General features: G+C 51.4%; 10 protein-coding genes across 10 annotated transcripts; 4 read left to right on the plus strand and 6 right to left on the minus strand.

Annotated features, from left to right (window-relative positions):
• Positions 1–1,142: 1,142 nt before the first annotated feature.
• Positions 1,143–2,028, minus strand: M436DRAFT_86216 (uncharacterized protein; the record flags this gene model as incomplete). Its single annotated transcript, XM_013567406.1, has 3 exons — positions 1,143–1,515; positions 1,582–1,883; positions 1,942–2,028. 3 exons carry the CDS (start codon positions 2,026–2,028, stop codon positions 1,143–1,145), a joined length of 762 nt encoding a protein of 253 aa, XP_013422860.1.
• Positions 2,029–2,648: 620 nt separating this feature from the next.
• M436DRAFT_57965 (uncharacterized protein) lies at positions 2,649–3,701 on the plus strand (the record flags this gene model as incomplete). Its single annotated transcript, XM_013567366.1, has 2 exons — positions 2,649–3,288; positions 3,358–3,701. Coding segments are annotated over 2 exons (984 nt in total), but the record flags the coding sequence as incomplete, so codon positions are not given.
• Positions 3,702–4,315: 614 nt separating this feature from the next.
• M436DRAFT_76755 (uncharacterized protein) lies at positions 4,316–4,931 on the minus strand (the record flags this gene model as incomplete). Its single annotated transcript, XM_013567407.1, has 2 exons — positions 4,316–4,819; positions 4,890–4,931. 2 exons carry the CDS (start codon positions 4,929–4,931, stop codon positions 4,316–4,318), a joined length of 546 nt encoding a protein of 181 aa, XP_013422861.1.
• Positions 4,932–5,471: 540 nt separating this feature from the next.
• Positions 5,472–6,690, minus strand: M436DRAFT_67964 (uncharacterized protein; the record flags this gene model as incomplete). The annotated part of the gene is made up of 2 exons (XM_013567382.1): positions 5,472–6,294; positions 6,350–6,690. 2 exons carry the CDS (start codon positions 6,688–6,690, stop codon positions 5,472–5,474), a joined length of 1,164 nt encoding a protein of 387 aa, XP_013422836.1.
• Positions 6,691–7,228: 538 nt separating this feature from the next.
• M436DRAFT_76756 (phospholipid-translocating P-type ATPase) lies at positions 7,229–11,011 on the minus strand (the record flags this gene model as incomplete). Its single annotated transcript, XM_013567408.1, has 5 exons — positions 7,229–8,878; positions 8,912–8,956; positions 8,987–9,093; positions 9,124–10,619; positions 10,737–11,011. The coding sequence occupies 5 exons, from the start codon at positions 11,009–11,011 to the stop codon at positions 7,229–7,231; spliced, it is 3,573 nt and encodes a 1,190-aa protein (XP_013422862.1).
• Positions 11,012–11,482: 471 nt separating this feature from the next.
• M436DRAFT_22322 (uncharacterized protein) lies at positions 11,483–13,717 on the plus strand (the record flags this gene model as incomplete). Its single annotated transcript, XM_013567340.1, has 1 exon — positions 11,483–13,717. A coding segment is annotated over one exon (2,235 nt), but the record flags the coding sequence as incomplete, so codon positions are not given.
• A 417-nt stretch (positions 13,718–14,134) lies between these two features.
• Positions 14,135–15,847, plus strand: M436DRAFT_24939 (uncharacterized protein; the record flags this gene model as incomplete). The annotated part of the gene is made up of 1 exon (XM_013567343.1): positions 14,135–15,847. A coding segment is annotated over one exon (1,713 nt), but the record flags the coding sequence as incomplete, so codon positions are not given.
• Positions 15,848–17,832: 1,985 nt separating this feature from the next.
• M436DRAFT_57929 (uncharacterized protein) lies at positions 17,833–19,404 on the plus strand (the record flags this gene model as incomplete). The annotated part of the gene is made up of 2 exons (XM_013567354.1): positions 17,833–18,306; positions 18,403–19,404. The coding sequence occupies 2 exons, from the start codon at positions 17,833–17,835 to the stop codon at positions 19,402–19,404; spliced, it is 1,476 nt and encodes a 491-aa protein (XP_013422808.1).
• A 413-nt stretch (positions 19,405–19,817) lies between these two features.
• Positions 19,818–20,650, minus strand: M436DRAFT_76758 (A cutinase-like protein from cryptococcus Sp; the record flags this gene model as incomplete). The annotated part of the gene is made up of 3 exons (XM_013567409.1): positions 19,818–19,955; positions 20,026–20,483; positions 20,542–20,650. 3 exons carry the CDS (start codon positions 20,648–20,650, stop codon positions 19,818–19,820), a joined length of 705 nt encoding a protein of 234 aa, XP_013422863.1.
• A 2,227-nt stretch (positions 20,651–22,877) lies between these two features.
• Positions 22,878–23,810, minus strand: M436DRAFT_25020 (uncharacterized protein; the record flags this gene model as incomplete). The annotated part of the gene is made up of 1 exon (XM_013567344.1): positions 22,878–23,810. A coding segment is annotated over one exon (933 nt), but the record flags the coding sequence as incomplete, so codon positions are not given.
• Positions 23,811–24,734: the final 924 nt, after the last annotated feature.

A 24,734-nucleotide genomic window follows, 5' to 3' on the forward strand; every position in this document is an offset into this window, starting at 1 on the left:
CGTCCATTGAGGAAAAACAGCAGCTGTTTCACTGATCCGCCAGTTGCTCCGCTTAGTTCACCTCTTGACCCCACATATCTGACATCTCCCGACGCGGGCAGCCCAGAAACTCGTCAGAAACTCGTCAGAACCACGCCATTCTTGCCAGCTTTATCAATTTACTTCCAACCTGCTTCTACTCAATCTCTTTCCAGCCATATATACGCCTATAACTCTACTATCTTTGTAGCTTACCGCATATTTCATGTTCTGCTCTTCAATGTCAATGCAATGGAATTGCAACAAGCATTCGCAAAAGAGGAGAAACGCGGGGGTGTTTTGGTTCGAACGGCAGCGGAAGTCAATGCTCGAGCTCTCTCCACAAATCCAAATCACCTTCGGCTTGCGTCCCCGAATCCGAGTCTCGTCCGCAGACAAGAGAGTCTCTTCTCTACTCTACAGTCTTGGTGACCAAGTAAGGAAGCCAAGAAGCAACACTGCTATTTCCAGACACTCGGAAACGGGTATTCGCGTATAGCAGTGGTCGCAAATGGCAGTCTTGAGAGCAAATGCCACAGCACCATGACCTTCACCATTCGGGGAAAAGGAATCCGGCCAGCCCTTGCAGCCTCTCCGGTCGAGATTCGGAGTTCTCGCACCGTCAGGCTCGAAATGAGGAGTTCAAGGGGGCGAGACTCGGAGAACAGGTCACGAGGAAGAGCACACAAGCGCCGCGACCTTCTGCTTTTGGGCATTCGAGAGCTGACGGTGGTTTGGAGCGTTCGTGGGCTAGAAGCACTGCTAGAAACGGCAATTCTGTCCTCTGCCGCGGCCGAGTCTCGCTGTAGCGTAAGGGCGATGTCGGATCCTGCATTGTTGTCGGCACTGAATGTGAATTGGGCAGATGTGTCCTACTTATGTTTTATACGCCCAATCCCTCAGACAAACCTGGAACAACATGCTGTGCTTGCTCAACTCCACAGTGACACCTTGATGAGAGCGGTGCGGGTCCAGTGGGGCATGACGATTGACTTTGCCGGAACAGCCGGCCGTGGAAGTAGTTCATCAGTGCGGCTCTTTCTCATCGACAAAATCTACAATACTACAACCTTGCTGCTCAGAGCGTGTCCATATATAATGCAATATTGCCGACAAAGCTACGACTACTTGACATCAGCAGCATCTAGATCACCGTAATGATCCACGACACCACCAGTCAAAAAATACTGAATAGGCGATAAGAAGTTCACGAAAATGACATTTTGGCTCGAGATCGAACAGCCCGCAATCTTCTGCGCCTCTGGTGACCAAGACAGCACTTCTTCTGCTGTGTTGGCCAGGTAGACATCCTCCTCCTGGCGCATGGAGCCGCGCGTGAAGAACAAACCGTGAACGACACGCCATTTGTCAGACGTGGTGTTTGCGCCGTCAGCATGGTAAACTCCACCAAGCATGACCCAGACTTCCCCGACGTCGTGTTCAGCGTAGACGACATCATCACCGGGTCTTGGGACGAGCTCTGAGCTCCATAGGTGACTGCCAGGGATTGCCAAAGTTTGCACGCGTCGTCTTTACTCCAGGGAAGAAGAATGACAGCTCCACGTCTGAACCTTTCTGATAACCTGTCTTGGTCTGATCGAGATGAGTCGCATGCCAGTTTTTGTCGTCGCGAAGCAGTCTCTGAGCAGCTCCTCTGGGTCGATACTGAATGACACGGAGATGGCACAAGAAGCCTCGCTGGTATAGGTGTGTCGCGTTTCGCCGTAGTAGTTGTGTGTGGTCTTGTCGATGAACTCCGCGTTCAATCTTCTGATCAAGGGATCTACCAACCATTCCTTGATTGCGGTCTTGCTACGACCGATCAGGTTTGAACATCTCCTTGTCTCTGGCGGGAACAGAGAGCCCTGTGCGGCCTCGTCAGACAAAGGTACTATCAAAGGGCAAAACGACGCAATGACTTACGATCCATGGCTTATCTGTTTCGCTGAATGGTTGGGTCTCTTTGTTGACCTTCTCCACTGTGTCTGGATGGGTGAAGTCTTGAATCATGCAGCAGCCGTCTTCCTCGATGGCACGAATGATACTTTCGACGTCAGATCTTGGAAGCCGCCTGACACTTGGATGACCTCACTCTAAATCCGAACGATAATCCCTATGGCTCCTTAATCTTAACAGGGGTTCAAAGTATTGACTCAAGCGCAATCTTTGAACAGATCTACTCAATATTCGTATCACTGTTCAAACTGATTGCACAAGCTACTGACGTCGCTCGCGAGATGGAAAAGTTACGCGAACATGGCCTTTCGTCAGACAACGATGTGGAAATCTTAAGGGCCGAAGTCAAGGCACTCGAAAATCACATTTGCGATTGGAAGAACCAGAACGAAGAGCATTTGTCAATCCAGACTGACGGTCTACCCAGAGAGGCTCTTCTGTACCATCTGGCAGAAGCAATTCATGCCGCTCTGATGATATTCTTCTATCGACGCGTGCGAGACATGCATTCTGGGGCGGTACAGGGTGGGTGAAGCAAACAGCAGATCATGTCCTCTCCGTCGAGAAACTCAAATCACAGTGTGCAGATCGATCTGCTAATCTCTGTTGGCCAGGATTTATAGCGGGCTGCGAAGCTACAGGAGCACAGATGCAATAGCGATGGTCGCAGTGGTTTGCTCGTTCTCATAGAGATAGTCATATCCGTATGTTTGATGTCGCGAGGGCGGCGGTCAGTCCACGATGGGCGCACCTGGACATCGCTCCCTCCATTCAAGAACGGCATCAAAGTAAATATTCCCGCTCCTGGAATCAATGTGCCTGAACTCACTGTATCCACAGGGCTTCCAAATTGCGCTCTTCTCGCCATCTGGGCGGTAGGCGACCAAGTCTTCATCGGCGTCATGGGGGGCGAAGCACACTATCCTCGCTGGTCTCTCTCCAGATCCGCAAACATGGTTTCTACCCGTCTGGGTTTCATCTACATCCTCTCCATCATCTTCATCGGTCTACTCGTTCCTTCAAATGACAACCGTCTCCTCAGTGGCTCCGGGATCACAGCCTCCCCAGCCGTTGTTGCGGTAGTGGATGCTGGCATTCCTGGTCTACCTTCTGTGATCAATATCTGCATGATCATTGGCGTTTTGGCAATCGCATTGGAGTGTATCTATCTGCCGTCCCGAATTCTGAGGACCATGGCTCTGCAAGTGTTTCTGCCCAGATATATCGCAAATGTCGATGCTAAAGGACGACCGAGATGGGCATTGGCGATTACAGCTGTGGTGGCTCTACTATGCACATACATCGGGCTTAGCAGTGAGTTTTTTCCTCGATCCATTTTTACAATTCCAGGGCGTCAGAAGCTGATCAAGTCTATGTCTCTAGGCACAGGTTGCATCGTCCTCAACTGGCTCGTCTCCATCACCAGCGCCTCTGTTTTCACAAACTGGGCTGTCATCGCACTGACCTCCTTCCGCTTCCACTCTGCCCTCCGCGCCCGACACCTGAAACTCTTTGCAGAACCGTACACTTGGTCCTCAACTCTATGGCCCCTGGCTTTCGCTGTCTCGCTAGCGGTATCACTGATGCTGCTTATCTGCCTTTTGATCTGCGCGATAGCACCTGTGGGTGCCACAATTACGGCTTTCGGCTTCTTCTCGTATACAATTGGATTACTGATCATTGGCATTTTCACTTTGGGGTACAAGGTTGCGTTCAAGATAAAGTAGATTGCTTTCTCAGATGCAAATCCGGTCACTGGGCGAAGAGAGTTGAGTGAGGAAAAGATGGCTTAGCTGAGAACATATTATGCTTCTCCTGTATGGAGAAGAGCGGTCAGCTATCTAAAGCTATAAACGTAGATTGCTATACATACCGCGGACATTGTTCTAATATCACACCGGGAGTTTGTGACATACAATGCTGTTCTACCTTGTCACCTACCGCGACACCGGCGGATATCTGCACCACGAGGCTTGTGTTCAGTAAGAGATTATCTCTAACTTTTTTGCATGACCGATGTTTATTTTCCAAATGCTATACAGACAAGAGAGCTTTAGTGAAGCACTGTGTCAGCACGATGTTTTGCAAAAACTCGAACATACGGGTTTTCTGAAAAAATCTGTGTCGTAAAACAGGCTCCCTCCACCACAAGATACAAAAGCTAACCATAGCATCGCTCCAAAACGATCGAAGAGGCTTTTATTTAGAGGTAAATTTCCTACGTTCATTCGCAGACATTGCGAACCATGTGTGCGAAAAACGCTGTGAAAGAAAAGCTACCTACACGCTCGCCGCCATCACCTTCGCACCTTTGCTACTCTTGGAACGAACAATCTCACAATCAACCTCGAAACACACCATCTTTATCTTTTTCCGCCTTCCACTGATCCTCCTCAATACCCCTGTGTCCCGTATGAAACAACACGACTTCCTCAGCAGCAACCTCAAACGTTGCTCGAACTGTCTGAATCCTTCTTCCACCTCCATCTTCTTCTTCTCCCTCTTCCTCTCCATCTCCATCTCCATCTCCATCTCCACCTCCATCTTCCTCTCCCACATCGCCAACATCCGTAACCAGCAACACAGTCCCATCCCTCTCACTCCTCTCGTCCAACACAATAACATACCAAACCATAATCTCTGACCCAGTGTCTTTGCAAAGTTTCACCAGCATCTCCCAGATCTCAGTGGGCGATTTACCCATAAATGGCGAACAAGGGTTGCTATCAGCGCTGACGGGGAAAGTTGAGGGGTTGGAGTAGTGGGTAGACATGTTATCGATGAAAACAAAATCTGCAGTATCGGTCGTATCGATCCCGCTGACGGATATAAAATGGTTCATAAGCTGAGAGAAGAGAGTTTCAAGTCAGGATAAGAATGCTGCAGCGGGTAGTGAGGTTTCGTATTCCACTTGCTTCTTTGCTCAGCGGAGCGGCGCAGACGATGGGGAATAGCATCTTTTGTATTTCGAAAATTATGGGGTTGAGAAGGTTTGATGGAGAGATAGAATGACGTGCGGTTCAAGATCGATGAGCTGTAGAGAGTTGGAGGTTTGGAGTGGCAAGTACCGACAAGATGAGATGCGTTTCTCAGATCAATGATTATCGTGCAGGAGTAGAGGTTGGTATGACAGTTCGGCACGCAAGATCCGAGTTAGACTGAACCTTATTGTTATTACAAAGATCAATTGTTGTTACAATCCAGCTTTTATTTCTTTTGATCTCTGTCTGATCTATCTTTTCATACTCATTACATGTCTGCTCGTAGCGTCTTGTGAATCACGGAAAAAAGAAAAACTGAGGACACCCAGTCCTGAAGATGTAAAGCGCAAGATACTCGGAACAAGGTCTTTTGAAAGCCGTGTGGGCCTTGTAAGAACAACATCAGTCGCCAGCGAGGACAGCAAAAATTCACCTCCAAGTGAAAGCAGTTCCGAATGCCAGTCATCAAGCTAGTGTATGCATCGAAGCACACTGTAATCACTTTGTATTGAGTGATCAAGCGCCGTCACCCTCGCGTTCGTAGGTAAAACGACGGGAGATAGGCGAGGTGGTGTAGTTGACGCTGCCTGTGTGCGAGTTTCTTCTTCTGATGGGAGTGGCGCGAGGCTGACGCGAGGACATGATCGAAGTTCTGGTATGAGTGACCCAATTGGCTGGGAAGATTGGAGTCTCGAAGGGAACATCGTGTGCAGCAGACGACAAGTCAGCTCCGACTTCCTGAGATACAGCAGCCGTAGAGGCAGGAGTGAGTCCGGTGCGGAGATTGTGGACCACGGCTGCAAGGTTGGGGTCGAGCTCGTCCACAGCAGAGGAGGACGATCCAGTAACGGGAGCAGCACTCGCATACGCACCTTGAGTCATCTCAGCCATGGCACCAGCTGAAGAACGAGCTTCCACGCCGATGATCGGAGGAGTATGAGCGGGCTGAGACTGATCGCGAATGGCCATGCCTGCGATAGTACCTGGTCTGGCGACGGTTGAAGCGATGAGATCGTTGTAAGAGGCGATGGCATGGTAACGAGGCATCAGAGGAGTTTCGTAGGCAGCCGTTGTGGCCTCGCTGTCGGACTCGTTGTCGGACTCACTGTCGGACTCATTGTCGGACTCTTCCTCTGGCATGTGACCGTACTGACGTGGTCCCCATGGGAGGTGGTTGTAGTTTCTGGGGGCGTTGATGGCCTCAAGAGTGTTGGATGCAGGGAAGGGACCATCGGCTGGGTCGTAGTGGTTGTAGTAGAGGGCAAACATGATATCGGCTTCGATGGCGTGGAGCTCGTTGATATCTATACCATCAGGGAGTGGCTCGCTCCAGTCGGCACTGTCAAGATCTGGTCAGTCACAAAGATGAAGAAAGCCAGAACACAATCACTCACTCATACTCGGAACCGAGAGTAACATCGCTGTATGGACCATGCGTATCCAGCAGTCTGATCTGTGTCTCGACTTGGTCCAACTGAAAAGCGAAAGCAGTGTCTTCGAACCGATTAGTCTGGTCGTGACGAGCATTGAGATTGCCGTAGACAGGGTCAACAGGAGCTGGATGGAACTGAGGAGGAAGACCTGGATGGTTCTGGGGGCCGATGAAGGGAGTCGATCTAGCCGTGGCGACAGTGCTGGCGCTTCCACTCGAGCTGCCTCCGTCAGAGCCAGCCTCGTTGACTGAAGACGCAGCCGAAGCAGAACGACGATGGGTGAACTCGGTGTTGATGGCCATATGTGACAGACGATGTAGAAAGACAGATGAAGATGGGAATGGTTGTAGACGAAAAGGGGACGAAGAAGGTGAGAGACAAGTGTCTGTTATGAGGCGAAAGTGGCGATGTTGACGGTGCAGAAAGAGCGAACGAAGACTACGCGCATGACCAAGAGTGAAGGAAACTGCTGACGAATGGTGAGCAAACTGTCTGTCACAACGTTGGCGGACCGAGGGCAGGCTCGACATGTTTGCACCTGCCATATCTCGTTGACCGTCGCCCGCCAAGTCAAGGCACTGCGATCTTGCTCTCGAAACTTCGCCGTCGCTTCTTTCAGACACAAGCCGATGATCAGAGCGCAGGAAAGCAAGAAATGAAATCGGTAGTAGGAAGGATCTTCGTCGTCGCTGTCTATATCGGAATTCAGACCAAAGGACAAACTCCTTTACATTTGTATGCCAAACTCCCCCACGCTCGCTGTGCATGAACAAACGCTGCGAACAAATCACGTAGTTTAGGGTAAATGATAACTCAAAAGAAAGAATAGCATGATTTTCCTCAGACGCCCTGGACTTTTCGATAACTCGGCGGTTTGACTGCTCGTCGAATCAACTTGCCAGCATACACTGGCACCAGAGACACTGCCGAGATGGCGGCAACCCTCCAAACGAAACCAACGCTCGCCACGAACTTCAGATCAAAATAGCCTGAGAGGAATGGTATGCTACCGAAGTATAGACATCCAGTTGCGAGGATGGAAATAATGTTCGCAGGATGCCATGTCGTGATCTCCGCAGCGACCATAATTAGCTCGTTTATCACCAGGACAGTGAACGACACGCTAACCATACGTGCGAAAGCAGCAGCAGTGTCGGCGTTTCCTGTACTGTGTTCTGCGAACTTTGGAACCAACAGCTGACTGCCTCCTTGAATGATTATGCCCTGATAGACCGAGATAGCGACCCAGACGAAGAAGGTACGGTAACTCAAGCTCTTACCTAGAGTCAACTCCTTGTATAACTCCGGATATAAGTTTGCAAGGTTCTCATCGACGTCGCGATCGAGCGTGAGTGAGAACACCGGCGCCATGGTATATAGAGTCGCATAGCCTACCAACAACCAATCTCGGTACAGAGCGATGGGCTGGTAAGCTGAAGCAACGGAGAACACAGTCTGGCATACACTGATGATCAAACCGCGATGGATGACAAACTGCGCGAGTTTTGCCGATCGCTTGTAGCTATTGCGTCCATGCCAGACAAGGAGTTTGGTCAGATGGCTGAATTGAGTGATGCTGAAGTCGGCAGCAAGTGAGGCTTGGCGACCTTCTTTGCCTACGATACCAACACCGACGTCGGCAGCTTGGATCATACTGACATCGTTGCCGCCATCACCAATACAGGCTATGCGTTTGCGAGTGTGATTACGGATCAGTTTTGCGACGTCTGCCTTCTGAGTTGGGGAACAGCGACAAGCAATCACGGCAGGAAGACGGACTGCCAGAGTGATGAATGCGTCTCTGTGATGAGTTAAATACAGAGATAAGGATTCTCCGTCAATCAGCAATGCGGCATTTGGACGTGAATGCAGGAGAGAAAGTGCATCCAGAGCCAAGTCTTTGCGCTTGAGCCCTGCAATGGTGTGTATGTACTGGCCTCTGGAGACAAGTTTTGAGGACACGGCTACGCATCGTGCGGTCTCGACCTTATCTCCTGTCAACATCCAGATCTTGATGCCAGCGTTGCGGAGGAGTTCAAGAGATGGCTTGATGTGGGCTTGGAGTTTGTCTTCCACACCTGTTACACCTAGGAGCTCGAGATTGTTTTCGAGATGCTGTTTGACAACTCGCGCCATGCTGTTATCACGGTCGTGAAGACTCAACGATGCTTCTGCGTAGGCTGAGGAGAATGCGGCATACTGTTGTGCTGACATGGCTTTTCTACCAATCACCAATGTGCGCAAACCTTCGCGAGCCATGTTTGCTGTCTCCTCGTCCAGCCAATCGTTGGCAGCGACGATCGAAGTCATGACGGTATCTGCGCCCTTTTGGAAAAAGTACAGCTCGCTGACATCACCTTCAGCTCCACCTTCTTGCACAAACTTGACAACGATGCCCATGCGCTTGCTATCGGAGGTAAATGGGAAGATGTTGAGGATCTGCACGCGAACCACGATCTTGCTATTATCCACAAACTGCAAGGTAATCGACTTACGATCACGATGCAACAGACGCAGACCAACTTGTTCTGTCCAAGCTACGATAGCAATTTCATCTGGTGAAGAGGCCTGGTATGATGTGACTGTGGAGCCGTCGACTTCTTCGGTCGTGGGAGTGACATTGTGACACAGTGCCAATGCTAAAACCAGATCACGAACTCGTAGACCGATCTCCCTCCGAGAGCGCGTACCCGAAGCAAGTCCGCCTGTCACATTGGAAGAGGGCAGAAAGAAACCCTGCAAATCTGAGAAGGCTGATTTCACGTAGCCAGTGACCTCGTCCATCGCCTCGTTTGCGTACGAGACTGTACCGACATGAATCTTCTTCAGCTCCATTTCATTCTGGGTCAGCGTGCCGGTTTTATCGCTGAGCAAGTACTCGATGCGACCGAGGTCCTCCGGGATAGTACTGGTACGCACAACAGTCCCAGGAATACCTTGATCGCGCTCGATGAACCAAGCATACATCGATTTGCCCATATCCAGATTGACGCGCAGACTGATGGGTACAATGGTGGAGAACAGGATGAGGAAGCGCATGACTGAGACATACCACTCCTGACCTTTCTCAGCTTTGAAGCCCTTCAGGGCAACCAGAAGGAAAGATAGAGCAAGAGTCAAGAAACACAAGATCTTGGTCAGAGAGTTGATCTCGTTTTCAAGAAGACCGGTCTTTGAGCGAGAAGCTGAAGTAGAGAGAGCGGCGCGTGTCTCTGGACCAGTATAGATGACCACGGCATAGACAGTAGTGCTTGAGGCAAGTACGGTGTTGGCCCAAGCAGTGTTGTCGATTGATAAAGGAATTGATTTTGTTCCAGGGACTTCGGCAGCAGGCGCCTCGGACTCGTAGGGATCATATGCTTGACGTCCATCAGGCAGCAGATCTAGGGTACCAGCAAAGTCGTTTACTCGCTTGTCAGGCTTGCCAGCTGTCAAACGCAGTCTTGTGTATTCACGAGCCGGCAAGTCTTGTGTCAGTGGAGAGGCCAGTCTGAGTTTCCAGTCTGTTTCACCATCGAGTTGATCTGTGCGGATGAAAGCTTCGCCACCAGCGCTGGGATCTTCAGAGGTGGTCTGGTTGGCCAAAGGCAGCTCTGGCACTATTGCAGCTGTGGTCCCGAACAAATCGGCCTCTTCTGGTTCTGGCAAAGGTTCAGGCTGAGCAGAGGACTCTTGGGAGAAACTCTTGAGGATAGCGACATCTGCGGGAAAGCGCTGGTCCTTGGTCATGACCAAGACATCGCCGACTTTCAGCAAGCGCGAAGGCTTGGATGTCTCTCGCACTGACTCATTCAACAGACCATCAGCATCTGGGTTCGCGTTCCGACGTCTCGTTGTGTTGGTGGTGTCGTTGTCTCCAAATTGCAAGACGGTATATCTTTCAGAATTGGCCTCTTGATCTCTTCTCCTTCGGTGTATGTCGTCCATGGCCTCCTTTCCAAGAGTGATGGCCAAGACGAAGAGCAGTGGAAAAATGTAGGTGCTTAAGTAGCCAATACGCAGTTGAGGGATGATTTGCGACAAAGCGACGAGGAGAAAGTACATGTTGAAGAAGAAGGAGAATTCATTGTAGAGCGTTCGAGGAAGGAAGGAGACTGGAGTGTATTTCGCGTTCGAGACGGCGTTAGGAGGGTATTTGGCGTCCTGGCGGTCTCCTACGACGATTGTTCGGTTCGAGGCGGGATCGTGTTCATCTTCGGGCTCATCGTCGTCGTCTTGGGCGTGCAGCGGACTTGAGCGAGAGAACGGGTTCAGGCGGGCTCTAAACTTGGCCAGAGCGGACTGCGACTTATCGGATAGGCGACGCAGGCGCGAAGCGTGTGAGGAGGGTGGTTGAAGGGTATGCGACTCTCTTTCATGTGCTTGGCTGTCTCTCCCCACCAAGGCTTCCAAGTCTTCGGCATCTGCGTCGTCGTCGACATAGCGGTCTGGTCTCCTGAAAGCTCTCCTTCCTCCGAGTCGCAGGTTCTTGAGTGCGATGTTCTTGCTAGAGTCGTTGGAGCGGTTGTTGGTTGTGATGGTCTGGGGATCGAGTTCGTCCAGGTCTAGATCTAGATCCAGATCCGAGTCGGCATCAGGGATCAGAGAGGCCGACGCGGTCGAGTCGCCGTGCCGATGTGACATGCCTCATCTGTGTCTTAGAGCGAGAAGGGCAGTAAGGTTGTGACTTGTTTGTCTCGCGGTGGATCAAGCATGAATAGCAACAATTACGTTGCTGTCTGCCAAGCACTCTAGGCTTCCGGCATTTGACTCGCGTCATCCCGGCCCGGCTTGCCGCACGAGTCAAAGTCCGGGGGATTCGACAGACGATTGGTTGTGAGCAGTCACACTTGGCTGATGTCGTGAACGGCCAACTCGCAACACCGAGCACCTCCTTACGACTTGGTCCCATCCACCGGATCGCCGGCCAGCTGCTTGTACTATTAACTTATCCAATGTCTTGACCAGCCCGCCTTTGCTTCGCCTTATTTGTTTTTGGTAAGTCACAAAGCTCCACCACGACCGAGACGCGGTCGAATGGTCACGTCGCCCGGGTTTATTGCTTTCTAGATGCTGAAACATGTCCAAAGCAGCTCTTATACACAATACCTCGCCATGTCAGACGACACCCACCACTCTTCATGGCATCCTGCTTTGAGGTCTCACAACAGCACAAACGATATTCCGATAGCCCAACCGCAACAAGAACCTCCTGCTGTCCACCATGATGCCGACTTTTTCGACAACCTTCCCCCACATCAATCGCGATCCCTCGCCGCAGATCCTGTGCCTGAAAATCATGCCGGGGAAACACATGTCGACCCCGCGCCACTTGCATTCGAGGAGCCCATCGCTGCGACAGAAAGCGTCGAGGGCTTGGGTCCTGTCGGAGAAGATCAAGTATCAGAGGACACGCAGCTTGAAGAGACAGCCCACGCCGAGTCACCGAACTTTATACCCGAGCCAACTCACGATTTGCTCGAGAAAGCTTTCCACCCCCCGGAGCCAGAGGTCCATCAATCTGGTGACCCACCTGTTACTGAGTCAGAACAGGTCACATCGCAAGAATCAAATCGCTCTGCTGTTGAAGAAGCCTTTGGCACTTTGGACAAGGAAGAGGAGGACCATGTCCGAGAAAGATACGAGTACCAAGGCCAGAGTACCGCAGCTGATGATGCTGTCGACGAGAGCGACGATGCGCCTCTGATGCAGGATGAAGAGAATCTACCCACTCCTGGTTTCGCTACGGATGCCCCTGCCGTCAATGCCCACGACGTTCCTTTCGAGTCCTTCCATCAGGATCCCTCAGCTGTCACCGCTGCCGCAGAACACGTTTACGAAATGTCGACTGAGGAGCCGTCATTTGCAGCTCAAGACAGCGACGCGTTCGACCCAGAGTCGCAGACACACGACGACCAGTTCGCTGAAGTATCGACGACCTCCGAGCCTTCGCGAGCATTAGACGAGGCCAACGAGACCCTGAGGCTGGTGGCCGAGGAGCCAATCGAAGAGCCGGTTCAGATGCAATCTCAGACATCCGCTGCTTTTGAGTGGGGAGACGACGACCAAACTGAAGATTTCGGAGCCGTGGTAGGAATTGTTCCACCGGAAGAGAACAGCGTCGAATCGGAGAACATGGCGGCGGGCAGTGGACTTGTCGCCTCCCAGGCGACCGCCCTGACCCAAGCTTTGCAAGAACAACAAGCTCAAGAAGACGCTCCTGCCGAAGGTGAAAAATCCGAGGAAGACCTGGCTGCCATGTGGTCGGCTGCTCTGGATGACGATGATTTCCTCGACGACAATGCTGTGGATCCGAGTGGCTTCTTCGTTGAGGATGATGGTGAAGGCTTTTTGGATGACTTCGACACGGCTCCAGCTCACCCAGACCAGATCCTGAGTCCTGAGCAAGCTCTCAGCCCTGGAATTGCTCCCGTCTTGGACGCTCAAGGGAACACGGTTGGCTTTACAAAACTCGGCGGCCCACAGGAACAGATCAACGCTCCTGCAAATCCATATTCGCCAGCAGCTCAGCAGTCGAACCCCTACCTGACCCCTGCTCTACCATCTGTACCTTTGTATAATCAGCAACAGCAACCCGTCCGACCAGCCTTGAACAATGCTCAAAGCTTTGCCGACAAGTCCAAAGGAGGCTACTCCTCCCCCTACGACTTGCCCGAAGATATTGTTCAGCCTCGTAGACGTGCTCTTGCAGCTGCCGCTCCTACTCAATCCAGTGCCCCACCTCCACCCCCAAGAAGCAGCAGTATGCAATCTGTTCCACCGAATGCTCCTCCACCTTTCTCGCGTTCGGCAACCGCTGCTCCCTCAGCAACTGTTGCCTCGCCTCCCATGAACCAATCTCCCAGCGTTGCAACTTTACCACCCAAGCCCGCAACCGCATCAGGTGGTAACAGATCTGCTTCTGGTTTCTTCGAGGAGCTGCCCATGGTACCGAAGCCTCGCAACAGACCATACACCCCTGCTGTCACTGCGCCTTCTCCTGCTCAAGCACCAGCTCAAACCCCTCCACAAGGACCTCCGATCCGCCCTCCATCTCGTCCCGTGATGCCTCCCTCGGCTGCTTCTTCTGGCTATGGCCTTGCGGATTTCAGACAGCCTGAAAAGCTACCTTTGTTGCCTGACATGCAAGCCGCTCCTCAGCAGCTTGAGCCACCTCAAACTTCAGGCCCTCCAGCGAGCTCAAGGTACTCGCCTGCAGCTCAACAGGCTCCTTCGGCGGTAGCACCTCCAGCGACCGGCCGCTTCTCGCCGATGCCGCCGCCTGCGCCAGCAGCAAATTCGCGCTATTCTCCTGCTCCACAAGCTCAGGCTCAGAATCAAGCACAGAACAAGTATGCCACTATGCCTGCCTCAACGCCTGTCTCAAGACCAGTTCAGCCATTCGCCCCTCGAACCTCGAGTCCGCTAGCTTTTCACGAGAAGCCTACTGCTGCTGAGATGCCCCCACCGCCTGTCCGTGCAGTTTCGTACCAGCCTCCACCTCCAGTCCGCCAGATGTCTGGTCTTGCTGATGGTTTCGAGACCCCGCCGAGACGAGACAGCAATACGCTAGACCACACCCTTTCTCAATCTTATGCCTCGCCTCCTCGCAACAATTCATATGCACCCATGACTTCTTCTCCAGAGTCACGTGTCTCTCATCCATATGCTAACGCTAACGCGCCTGCTCCAAGCGACACCTTCTCACCACCAAGAAGATCCAAGACTCAATCCCCTGGAACTGTTATGAAGGGACCACTGAGAGCCATGACCCAGATCGACAGACCCACTTCTGCTGCTGGTAACATTAGCTCCCCGACACTGCTACAACGTCAAGATGTGAGAGCTGCTCTACCTCCTGCACGACAGCAGTTTTCTTCGGATCTCAGCTTTACTGTTCCTCAAGATGAACGAGCTCAAGATCCGTTGGAGAGATACAAGGGTTGTCCTGTGTTCAAGTGGGGCCCGAGTGGCTCTTTAGTAAGCACTTTCCCTAAGCAAGCCCCTTTCTACGCTGCCGGTCATGCAATCCCGACTATCAAATGTACACCCGGCGAGATTACTATCCATGATACGAAGGTGACTTACCCCTTGGCGGAGCGTGATGCCAAATTCCCCGGACCCTTGAACAAGGGCAAGTCCAAGAAGAAAGAAGTTCTTATATGGATCACTGGCAAGATTGAGGACCTTGAGAAGGCCAACGAAGGTAATCTTCATGAGTTCGACATGCCTGTGCAAGCAAAGAAGCGCGTCGAAGAAAAGGTCGTCCTTTGGAAGATGGTTAAACTCTTACTTGAGCACGACAATAAGATCGACGGCAATGCTTCTGCAGAGGATGCTGCTCGAAAGATTCTTTTACCTAACTTCACACAATCAGAAGAACTTGCTGAAGACATCGCTGATGAAAAATCATCCGGACCATCTACTGAGCCTGTCAATGCGAAGGCTATGGCGCAGATTCGCAGACATCTTCTCTCGGGTGATCGTGAGAAGGCCGTTTGGTATGCAACTGAACAAAAGCTGTGGTCGCATGCGTTGCTCATCGCATCGGTTGCTGGTCCCGAGATCTGGAAGCAGGTCGTCCAAGAGTATGTCAGGTCTCAAGTCAAGGATGCTGGAGAAAACTCTCAATCACTAGCAGCTCTGTACGAAGTCTTTGCCGGCAACTGGGAAGAGAGTATCGACGAGCTGGTTCCGCCATCTGCGCGTGCTGGCTTCCAGATGATCAGCAAGTCAGGACCAAGTGCGAAGAATCCTCTCGAGGGTCTTGATCAGTGGCGTGAAACATTGTGTCTCATTATCAGCAACAGAAGTAACAACGATGTTCAAGCAATCTCGGCTCTGGGCAAACTTCTCTCCAGTTATGGTCGTAGCGAGGCAGCGCACACTTGCTACCTCTTCGCCAAAGCTTCTGCTCATCTTGGTGGTGCTGACGATGAGAAGTCTGACTTTGTGCTGCTCGGCGCCGACCACAAGAACCAGTCTCAAGAGCTTTCCGACTTGGATGCAATCCTTCTTACCGAGGTCTACGAGCTTTGTGTGTCTCTCGCACCCACCCCTGGGACTTCACCTACTCTTCACCACCTCCAAGCATCCAAATACCAACATGCTCAGATACTCACAGAGCATGGCCTGCGTAGTGAAGCCTTGGCGTACTGTGATGCGATTATGGCTTCCTTCAAGGCGTCTACCCGCCTTTCGCCATACTACAGCCCTGCACTGTTGAGCAGTGTAGATGACTTGCACAGGTGCCTTTCGCAAGCACCTCAAGCCAGCGCCTCTGGAGGCTGGATCCCGAAACCGTCTATGGACAAGGTATCTGGCAGTATGTGGAAGCGCTTCAACACCTTTGTTGCTGGTGACGATGACAACGAGTCAAAGTCACACGGTCCGACTGGTGGTGAAGGCGCTCCTGCAGGGCCCTTCGGCGGTATCACTGGTGAGACACCTACAATCAGCAGAACAGCTTCCACAACAGACTTGTATGGAGCGATGTCGTTGGGTGGTAGTATGCCGTCTGCATCCGGCGCCGGAGCATCGAACCGATACGCACCTCCTACGCAACTTGGTGGTGCCTCTGCTGCACGTTATGCTCCAGGCAGCTCAAGTGCATATGCACCAAGCAGAGGTTCAATGGAGTCATCTCGTTCCTACGAACAAGAAAGACCTGGTACGGGCTACAGCAGCCTTGTGTCTCCGACGTCAGCCGCACCTCCGCCAGTTCAGCGTGCTAGTAGCACGCCGTTTGGAGCGTACTTGCCGCAACAGGCTGGAGAGAACCAACAAGCACAGTCATCACTGGGTGTTCCTCGACCAGAAGCGTCCCGCGCTGTCTCGGACTACCGTGTGCAATACAGTCAACCTCCTTCGAGACGCGAGTCTGTTCAATCTGGTTACGGCTCTGAGCCTCGATCAAGTCTTGATCAAGGTAGACCAACATATGGGTATCAATTTGACAGTTCGAGGCAATCTCCCTATCAGCCTAATTCATACACTCCACTCTCACCGATCTACGGAGACAACGGTGCTGAGACGGAGACTGAACAGCCTTCGTATGAACCTCACACAGCATCGACGTATGAGCCTTCCGAGCCTACTCCTGTGCAAGAGCCTCAGTCCTCTGGATACACACCCACGGCTCATCCTGAAGAAATGACGAGCTTCGGATATGAGCCTCCGTCATCTTATGAGCCACCGTCGTATGATCCTGAATCTTCCTACGAGCCTCCGTCTTCGTATGAGCCACCTTCAGATGAGCCCCAAATTCCCGATGAGCCACGAACAGCTTCCTACGCCCCTCTTTCGTACGACCCGCCCTCATCTTACGAGCCCCCGAATGGCCAGTCGGGCTACGAGCCCCCCACATCCAGCTATCAACCATATGAGCCGGAACCCGATCCGGAAGGCGGCGATGAACAGCTCCAAGAACAGCCAAAGAAGAAGAACTTCATGGACGACGAGGATGATGACGAGATCATTCGTCGTGCTGCCGCTCTGAAGAAGTCAGCGGACGACAAAGCAGCAGACGAGGCTTTCCGTAAAGCTGCAGAAGAAGACGCAAAGCGCGATGAAAAGACAGGCGCAGTTGGAGACAAGAAAGGCTGGTTTGGCGGCTGGTTCGGCAAAAAAGACCCCAATGCTCAACCGGGACCCATCAGAGCCAAACTTGGTGAGCAGAGTTCGTTCTACTATGATCCCGATCTCAAGAAGTGGGTCAACAAGAAGGGAGGCGCTGAAGCTGCCTCCCCATCTGCTGCTACACCTCCGCCACCCAAGGGACCGAGTAGAAGCGCCAGTGGTGCTGCTGGGCCTCCAGCTGGCCCACAGATGTCTGGTCCACCCTCTCGCGCCATGACACCTGCAAGTGGTCCACCCTCTGGCCCACCATCAATGGCTGCCTCACCCGCTACACCACAGACTGGCTTCCCATCTGCCTCTGCACCCCCACCAATGGGCGGTATGGCTGGAGGACCGCCTGCATCCGCGCCTCCCAGCCGTCCTGCAACGAGTATGAGCAACGCGAGTAGTATCGATGATTTGCTCGGTGCGCCTGGGCCGAGAAAGGGGGGTACTGCCAAGTCCAAGAAGAGGGGAGGAAGATATGTTGATGTGATGGCTAAACCTTGATTGGTAGTTCGTTCTTGTAAAGCGCTTGGTCAATTACCTGTATGAGTATGATATGTAACAACGCATTAGGCGTTGATCATTTTTGTATGACTATGTTTATTCCTTTCTTGATTGTTTCGATCACTCTATAAAAGTCGAAGAAGATGGAACGAATACTTGCTCTGGCTGCTCGACTTTAGATTAATGCCCTATCCCAGATCCGAAGATGGTCCGTAAGTATAAGGCCATCACCCCCTTCGCTAGCCAAACTCTTCCCCTGCTCACGACGTTGGACGCATCGATCAGATTCTCAAAGCACTAAATCAACCACAACGGACCCGAACGTTCACACTAAGCTCATGTCCCCCTACCTACCGCAAGAGATTTTGTCCCTCATCGCCCAACATCTGGTCGAAGAGGATGATCATAAACTAACACCGTACACACTGGTCAACAAATCCTGGCAGGCCGCTTTTGAGAGACAAATATACGCTTCTGTGATTGTTTTGAGTCCCTCTGACGTGACAATCGTGACGATCGAATCCCCAGAGCGAGAGGAAGACCGACACGTAGAGCGACTCGAAAAGCGAGGTTTGAGTCTCGCCAGACTCGCCGAGATCACTACCGGCCCACAGCGCTGGCGACGAGCAAGACGCACATACATTCAACGCATCTTATACAGAGTGGCCGTGCTCTACTGGATAGATCCGATACGATATGATGGTGCTCATGAAACCAATTGGGATAGCGCGTGGCGCCGTGAGAACAACAGAGCCTTCACGGAAGGTATACGCAGTTTATTCGATCACCTCTCCAAGTGGACGGACCACGGCGTTGCTCTGGACATTGCTCTGCAAGCAGAGATAGCATACGTCAATGACTGCGACATCGATGATCCCAACTGCCCGGATCATTGTGGCCGCCACGAGCCAGAGAGTATGCGGGTCGAAACTGAATTCGACACGCTGGTACCACCTTACAGTGCGGAACTCTTGCCTGACACTCACTTGCCCAAAGCAAAGTGTGTGACATCTCTGAACTTTCCCAGAATCTACCTTCCCGGCATGATCCCTGGACCTGGTGTCGACGAAGACGGTTGTCGCAACAACCCTGAGAATGGGGTGTTGTTGCCTACAGTCGTCCAGATCGCATCAGCTTGTGGTGCACTGCGAAGGATAAAACTCGATGGTGAGTATGGAATCTCATATGCAAGTCATGTCCTGCGCATGCAAGTCCGGGATAGAACTGCAGCTGCTCTGGCCCAGCTACCTCTAAGCATCCAACACGTCGAGTTCGTCGGCGATTGGCCCTGGCATTCCTACGGCTGCGATGGTCCACTCCACGAGCCGACTTTTCACACGCTGGATACTCTGTGCATTGCTTTCCGCGACATCTCGACACGTTTGACATCCTTGCACATCAAGGATGAAGCAATCTTCTCCGAGCTCTTTTGTCTGGATGGCACACCGGCACTGCTGAGCGACGAGTTGCATTGGCCATACCTGGAAACCCTGCATCTAGAATGCGCCTGGAAACTCCAAGACTGTTTCGTAGACATGCAGAGATATGCGGATGATGATGGCAGAGATGACAGTCCATCTACACGCTACATCGAAGACTTAATCGAAAGTCTTGGATCTGCGGTTCAGAGGATGCCGAGGCTGAAAAGTGCGGTTTTGAAATCACATTTTCTTGAGAGGTACCAGCCACATGGCCTTAACCTTTGTTTTCGCAACGATGGGGGATGTATGTTATCGTTGAGTGTGTACGAGGATGGCGTTTATGAGCCTTCGATGCGTGTTCTTGAGGCTTGGAAGATTGATAGGCAGGATTTGCAATTCCGCACTGGTATCGTTCCAAAAGGTATTGATGGGACAGGCATTGGGAGAAAGTATTGGGAAGCTACGTATTCATCGTGGCCACCTCCATGACCTTGATAGAAATCAATGTAACGCTTCCTTATTCACCCATCTCCCATATGATCGCTTGATCAGAGCAGAGGAACGAGATGTTAGCGGGCAATGGTGGGACTCAGTAGACATGGCTTGGCTCAGAACTGAGTCAGCCAGTGAACACATTATGGATCCGGACAGGACTGGACATCTACGGAATCCACAAACTAATCGTCAGGCGTACCTCTCACAAGCATAGCGAGGACGAATTGCAGTCAGCTGGAGATGATACAACAGCTTGAATGCGTAAACTCGATCTCAAACTTGTGATTCCACAATCGAAAACACCTGAAGCTAGATAGCACCAACAAGACTCGTCTTTGTATAGATTCATGAATCGACTGGAATACAAGAATGATTTGCTCTATGGAAACATACATCACTCAGCCCCCTCACTGATGAGTGTAAGTAACCCCAGTGAGCTGATCAACCACAAACTTAGTACCCATATTCTGCACATTAGCATCATTGGGGTAAGAAAGATGTTCCTCATCAATGCCTGCACCATTATTAGTGCACACACCATCGCCCTGTGATCAGAAAAAAACGTCAGTCATGATTCCTCTCGTCGCCGCCACCAGACGAAAAAAAAAGACTCACAGGAGCACAAACGTCCAGGGATCTGGATACAAAGCCAGAGGGAATACTGTTGCTGCCGTAGTATTCGGAAATACCATTGTCGTTGCGAGTGGTGATGCCACCATTGCTGTCTACATTACAGCTCAACCCTGCTTTATGCAGTGGGTCGCCAATGAGAAACACGCCCTTTACAGCAGTATTTTCCGCTGCAGTCAACTGTACCAGAGCATTAACAGTCGCAGCAGCACCCTGCGAGTATCCCTCTAGGATAAAGCATTCATTGGGATTACTGCTCAGAGTTGTCTTGATCTTGTTGATGATGTCTTGCGTCCCCGAAGCAGAGTTTTGGGAGTAGTCGGCTGGGTAGACGGTGTTGTAGACGACGCCGCCGGGGACTTGGGAGAGAATGTTGCGGTTCATGGTCAGGAAGCCGGCGGAGGGGCCTTGTTGCTCGCCGGTGCCTCTCGTGTCAATGATGGCTGGAGTGATTGAAGTCAGTTATTGAGGGAGAGGCAGCAGAAGGGAGAAGGTGATTACTGTAGCTGGAGCATTTTTTGGATGCAGTGCTTGTGCGAGCAGCGAGGGGGGAACCGGTAGCCGTGCTGAGCACAGAGGCGCCGATGAGAAGGAGGTCGGTGAAATGCATGATCGTGTGAGGAGAAAAGTAGCTGATGGGTGATGAGATGATATGTTGACCTTACGTGGAATTCTCAAGGCGTTTATATACCTACAGTCCGTTGTCGATCTATCTTCACAGTTTTCCAAATTCCATAGTTCACATGATCTGCTGGTCATGTTGTGCTGCAGTTCTAGCGTCAAACCTTGGTTAAGCTAATCGCTGTGTGTCTCAAGCAGTTTAAGCGCAGCTTGGATGAATCCATCTCCTGGATATACAGGTTGCTAACCACGAGAAGCATAGATTAACAAGCAGAGTAGAAAGTATACAAGAGCCGAAATCAGACACACAAATACCGAGAGGAGTTTTCAGCATGGATTAAGCTTTCTTACCAAGCTTTTGAGTGGTGGTGCTTATTTCCTCTTGGCTAAATTCTAGTGTCTCCCTCAAAGCCTCGGTATCTATCGTTGCCCTCCACCCGTTGGGCCGAGGGAACAGTGGCTGCGATATTGCGGTTATGCATCTCTATCTTAGAGAACATTAGAGAGGCTCTTGGGAAGTAAAAAAATCAACCCCTGTCAAGCGACTGAGCCTGTCATCACTGTCATGTTAAGCTATATCCTTGAGCGCCTTCCCCTTACTGGTCCTAAGTACCACCTTCGACATTTAGCCAAGCTCAACCGGCACGTTGCGAACAAGTGCAATAGCTATCATCTTGATAATGGGTATAGTGTATAGTGACCCCGGAAAGGATTCCACCAGTCCGTTTATCTATCAATATAGCCATATAGTATGTTAAAGCTCAGGCCAAGACAAATCAGTTCTAATCTGAGGAGGAGGCCCACGAAGATTTTCTCTCCAACCGGGTATGGATTGACTGAACGACGATCTACCGAAACTGAACTTACTTACATTGCTTCGCACCCTGATATTGTCCTGTCAGCCGCGGGAGACGGAATACATTAAGATGGCGAGAAGCGACAGAAATGATCACAATTAGCCCTTTTTTTTCCATACTGACTACTAAGAAGTTATTCAATCTCAAGAACCACAAAGCGATGTTCGAATGTAGGAAGTCTATTTAAACTTGCGAAAGAGGCCAAAGTGTAAACGAAAAATAGATGATCGAAATGGATGTATATAGTAATAAGTCCGAGGCATATACAAAAGATTGATGAGATCCAAAAATGTATAGACAGAAGCAAAATATGTAAAGTATAGAAAGTGAGAAGGGAAGCTAATTAATGAGAATGAATAGTCTATGGTCGTCAAAGAAGAAAAATGTCGTAAATGTGCTTTTGCTTGTGGCATCTCCTCATGCTTTTCTCGTCGATGTGGTAGAAATTGGTTTCTTGGTGCTGCTCGAGGAAGAACTGCGTTTGGTAGTGCTGGTCTTCAAAGTGGAGCTTGGCTTTTTGGTGCTGTTGGTTGAAGTAGCTCTCTTCGATGAACTCGTTGAAGCGACCTTCTTGGACGAGCTGGTGGTGGTGATCTTCTTCGAGGAGCTTGTCGAGCTAACTTTCTTGCTGCTACTGCTCGAGGTAGCTTTCTTGACCAAGCTCGCCGTCGAACTCTTCTTTGAAGAAGAGCTTGTGGAAGTCACTTTCTTTGAAGAACTGGTCGAAGTCACTTTTTTGCTGCTGCTACTCGAGGACGTAACCTTCTTCGAGGAAGAAGTTGCGGAAGTCGCTGGCTTTGAGACTTCGGCCCGCTTTGAGCTTATCGCCACTGAGGGCTTGACGCTCGAACTGCTCGTGCTGATTTTGCGTGACGATGACGAAGAGGTTGTAGGTTTGCTGAATGTCGTGGGCTTCGAGCTAGTCGTGGGCTTGGTGGACGAGGAAGAAGAAACGGGTTTTGTCGATGATGTTGTGGGTTTGGTGCTTGACGAGCTTGTAGTCGGCTTTGTGCTTGTGGTGGGCTTTGTGCTTGTGGAAGTTGTAGTCGGCTTTGTGCTTGACGAGCTGGCGGTGAGCTTGCTGCTCGATGAACTCGTAGTAGGTTTGCTGCTGGTGGTGCTGGTCGTGCTAGTCGAAGGTCTGAGAGAAGAGGATGAAGAGCTTGAGCGGCTAGTGCTCAAAATCACCGAAGTCGATGACGATGTTGAACTCGAGCGAGAGAGAACCGACGAAGAAGATGTCGTCGAGGGGCGAACACTGCTGGAAGACGAGGTTGACAGGCTCGACGACGAGGATGTAGACGAAGTCGAACTCCTTATCGAACTCGAACTCGAGGTAACCGGATCCGCAATAACAGTCTCCGAAAACACCTTGATGTAGTTGACTTCCCAATAAGCCTCCTTGAAAGCACCAGGATTGCCAGCCACATACGCAACACACCCATTCCCACCATCACCAGCCATAGGACAAGAGGTAGCAGAATACACACTTCCCGCCCAATCGCCACAGAACGTAGTGTCGAAGATCATGCGATGGTTGATAAAGTGAGAGTCAATATCGCAGCTTGAACCATCGAAATTGCCGACGGGAGTGCCAAAGTCAAGGGCTGGCGAAGGGGAGCCAGAGGAGATGGAGGCAGGGATGGCGTTGCGAGGGAAGAACCACACTTTCATGAATTCGGAGGTCCACTGCATTGCATATACACCGCCGCCGTTGGCATTGAAGCCGTCGCCATAGCCGGTTTGGTCATTGGTACCCGTAGCGCAACCAGCTGCTCCTCCGGTGCTGACAGCGCAATCGTTTCCATTGACCCAACCAGTCTGGTTTTGAAACTTCATTGTGCAGTTTGGGGCAGTGTGGGCGGCGATTTGGTTGGTGGTGAAGGTGTTGACGCCTTCGATGATATCGAGCTCGCCGTGAGCGGGCCAATTGGAGTCACCGAGAGTCCAGAAGGCAGGCCATACTCCGCAGATGGATCCGGGCATGTGTTTGATATCTGCAAGGAAGAGACCGTGGTTGTAGTTGACGTTGCCTTCGAGGCGTACTGATTGACGGCCGATGGAAGAATTGGTGTAGAGCACTGTGCTGTCATCTACACCCCACTTGGCAGTGTTGCCTGCACCATAGCCAAGGATACCGCTGCTGATGGCTGTGGGCTTGTCTACGTATTGAACGAAACCATGAGTCGGGTCCGGGTCGGTGAAGAAGTTGAAGCCGTCGTAGAAGTTGGTGCCAGCATACGTATCTTGCAGTGTGTAGTTGTACGAAACAGCGGAGACCGTCAAGGGAAGCAGAGCGACCAAAAGGGTGGTAGGCCCAGCAAGCCTTGGAGAAGGCATTCTCTTGTGATGAAAGAAAGAAAGACTGATATCGAAACGAATGAATGAAGATGCCCAAGGAAACAGGCAAAGCGAGAGTGATGAAAAAGCCAACCTACAAGGAAAATATCCAGGGACAACGTGTGCGTTTTGTAAATCGCCCATCACTCACACAAAGTGTATTGATCCCACCGGTGGAAACGGGCGGTTTGCACACAGGTCTCAGAACTGCTGGGCCGTCGACCATGTACACACTCAGCTGCTCGGTCATAAGCGGAGTACCTACCTCGAAAAGCGCCACAAACAGAGTGTGGGCCAGTCAATCATAATTCACGGTATAACCACCAGATCGTAGAAGGGCAGCCATGTATGCACCTTGCATGGAAGAGGGTGTGGTGGAAAGGGGAAGAGGTGCAAGATTGAAGTTTGACCGTTGTACCTGGACGACGCCGTTGCCGAAAGTGTTCGGAGATGCCGTTTTTGGCTGAGGACTGGCTGAACAGAGAACCGAGATAGGCTTGGCCCTGTCTAGATTTCAGCTTTCAATCAAGCCCCGATCTCAGATCGAGTCAAGTGTGGAAAGGATAAGAGCCTCATTCAGCTCTATTCGCTTGTACGCAGACGGGAAATGGTGTACCAGGTGTGCTTGTCTTGCGGCTCCGCTACGGAGTAGTCTTTTCCACATCTTGGAAGCGGTCGAGGCTCTTCCAGCTGGAGGCGTGCAGCAGCTGAATGACTGAGTCGCATGGTCGGTTCAATCACCCACGTGTGATTTCCCCTCTCTCTCTGCCGAAGACAAAACATCGGACTTCGGTTGGGTGTATGCGAAACAGAGATGGAAGAGATGGAAGGTTGGGAGGGAGAATGGACGCATGTGCAGAAGATGTAGACATGTCG

This window comes from Aureobasidium namibiae (genome assembly GCF_000721765.1).
Source record: "Aureobasidium namibiae CBS 147.97 unplaced genomic scaffold scaffold_26, whole genome shotgun sequence".
Lineage (NCBI taxonomy): Eukaryota > Fungi > Ascomycota > Dothideomycetes > Dothideales > Saccotheciaceae > Aureobasidium > Aureobasidium namibiae.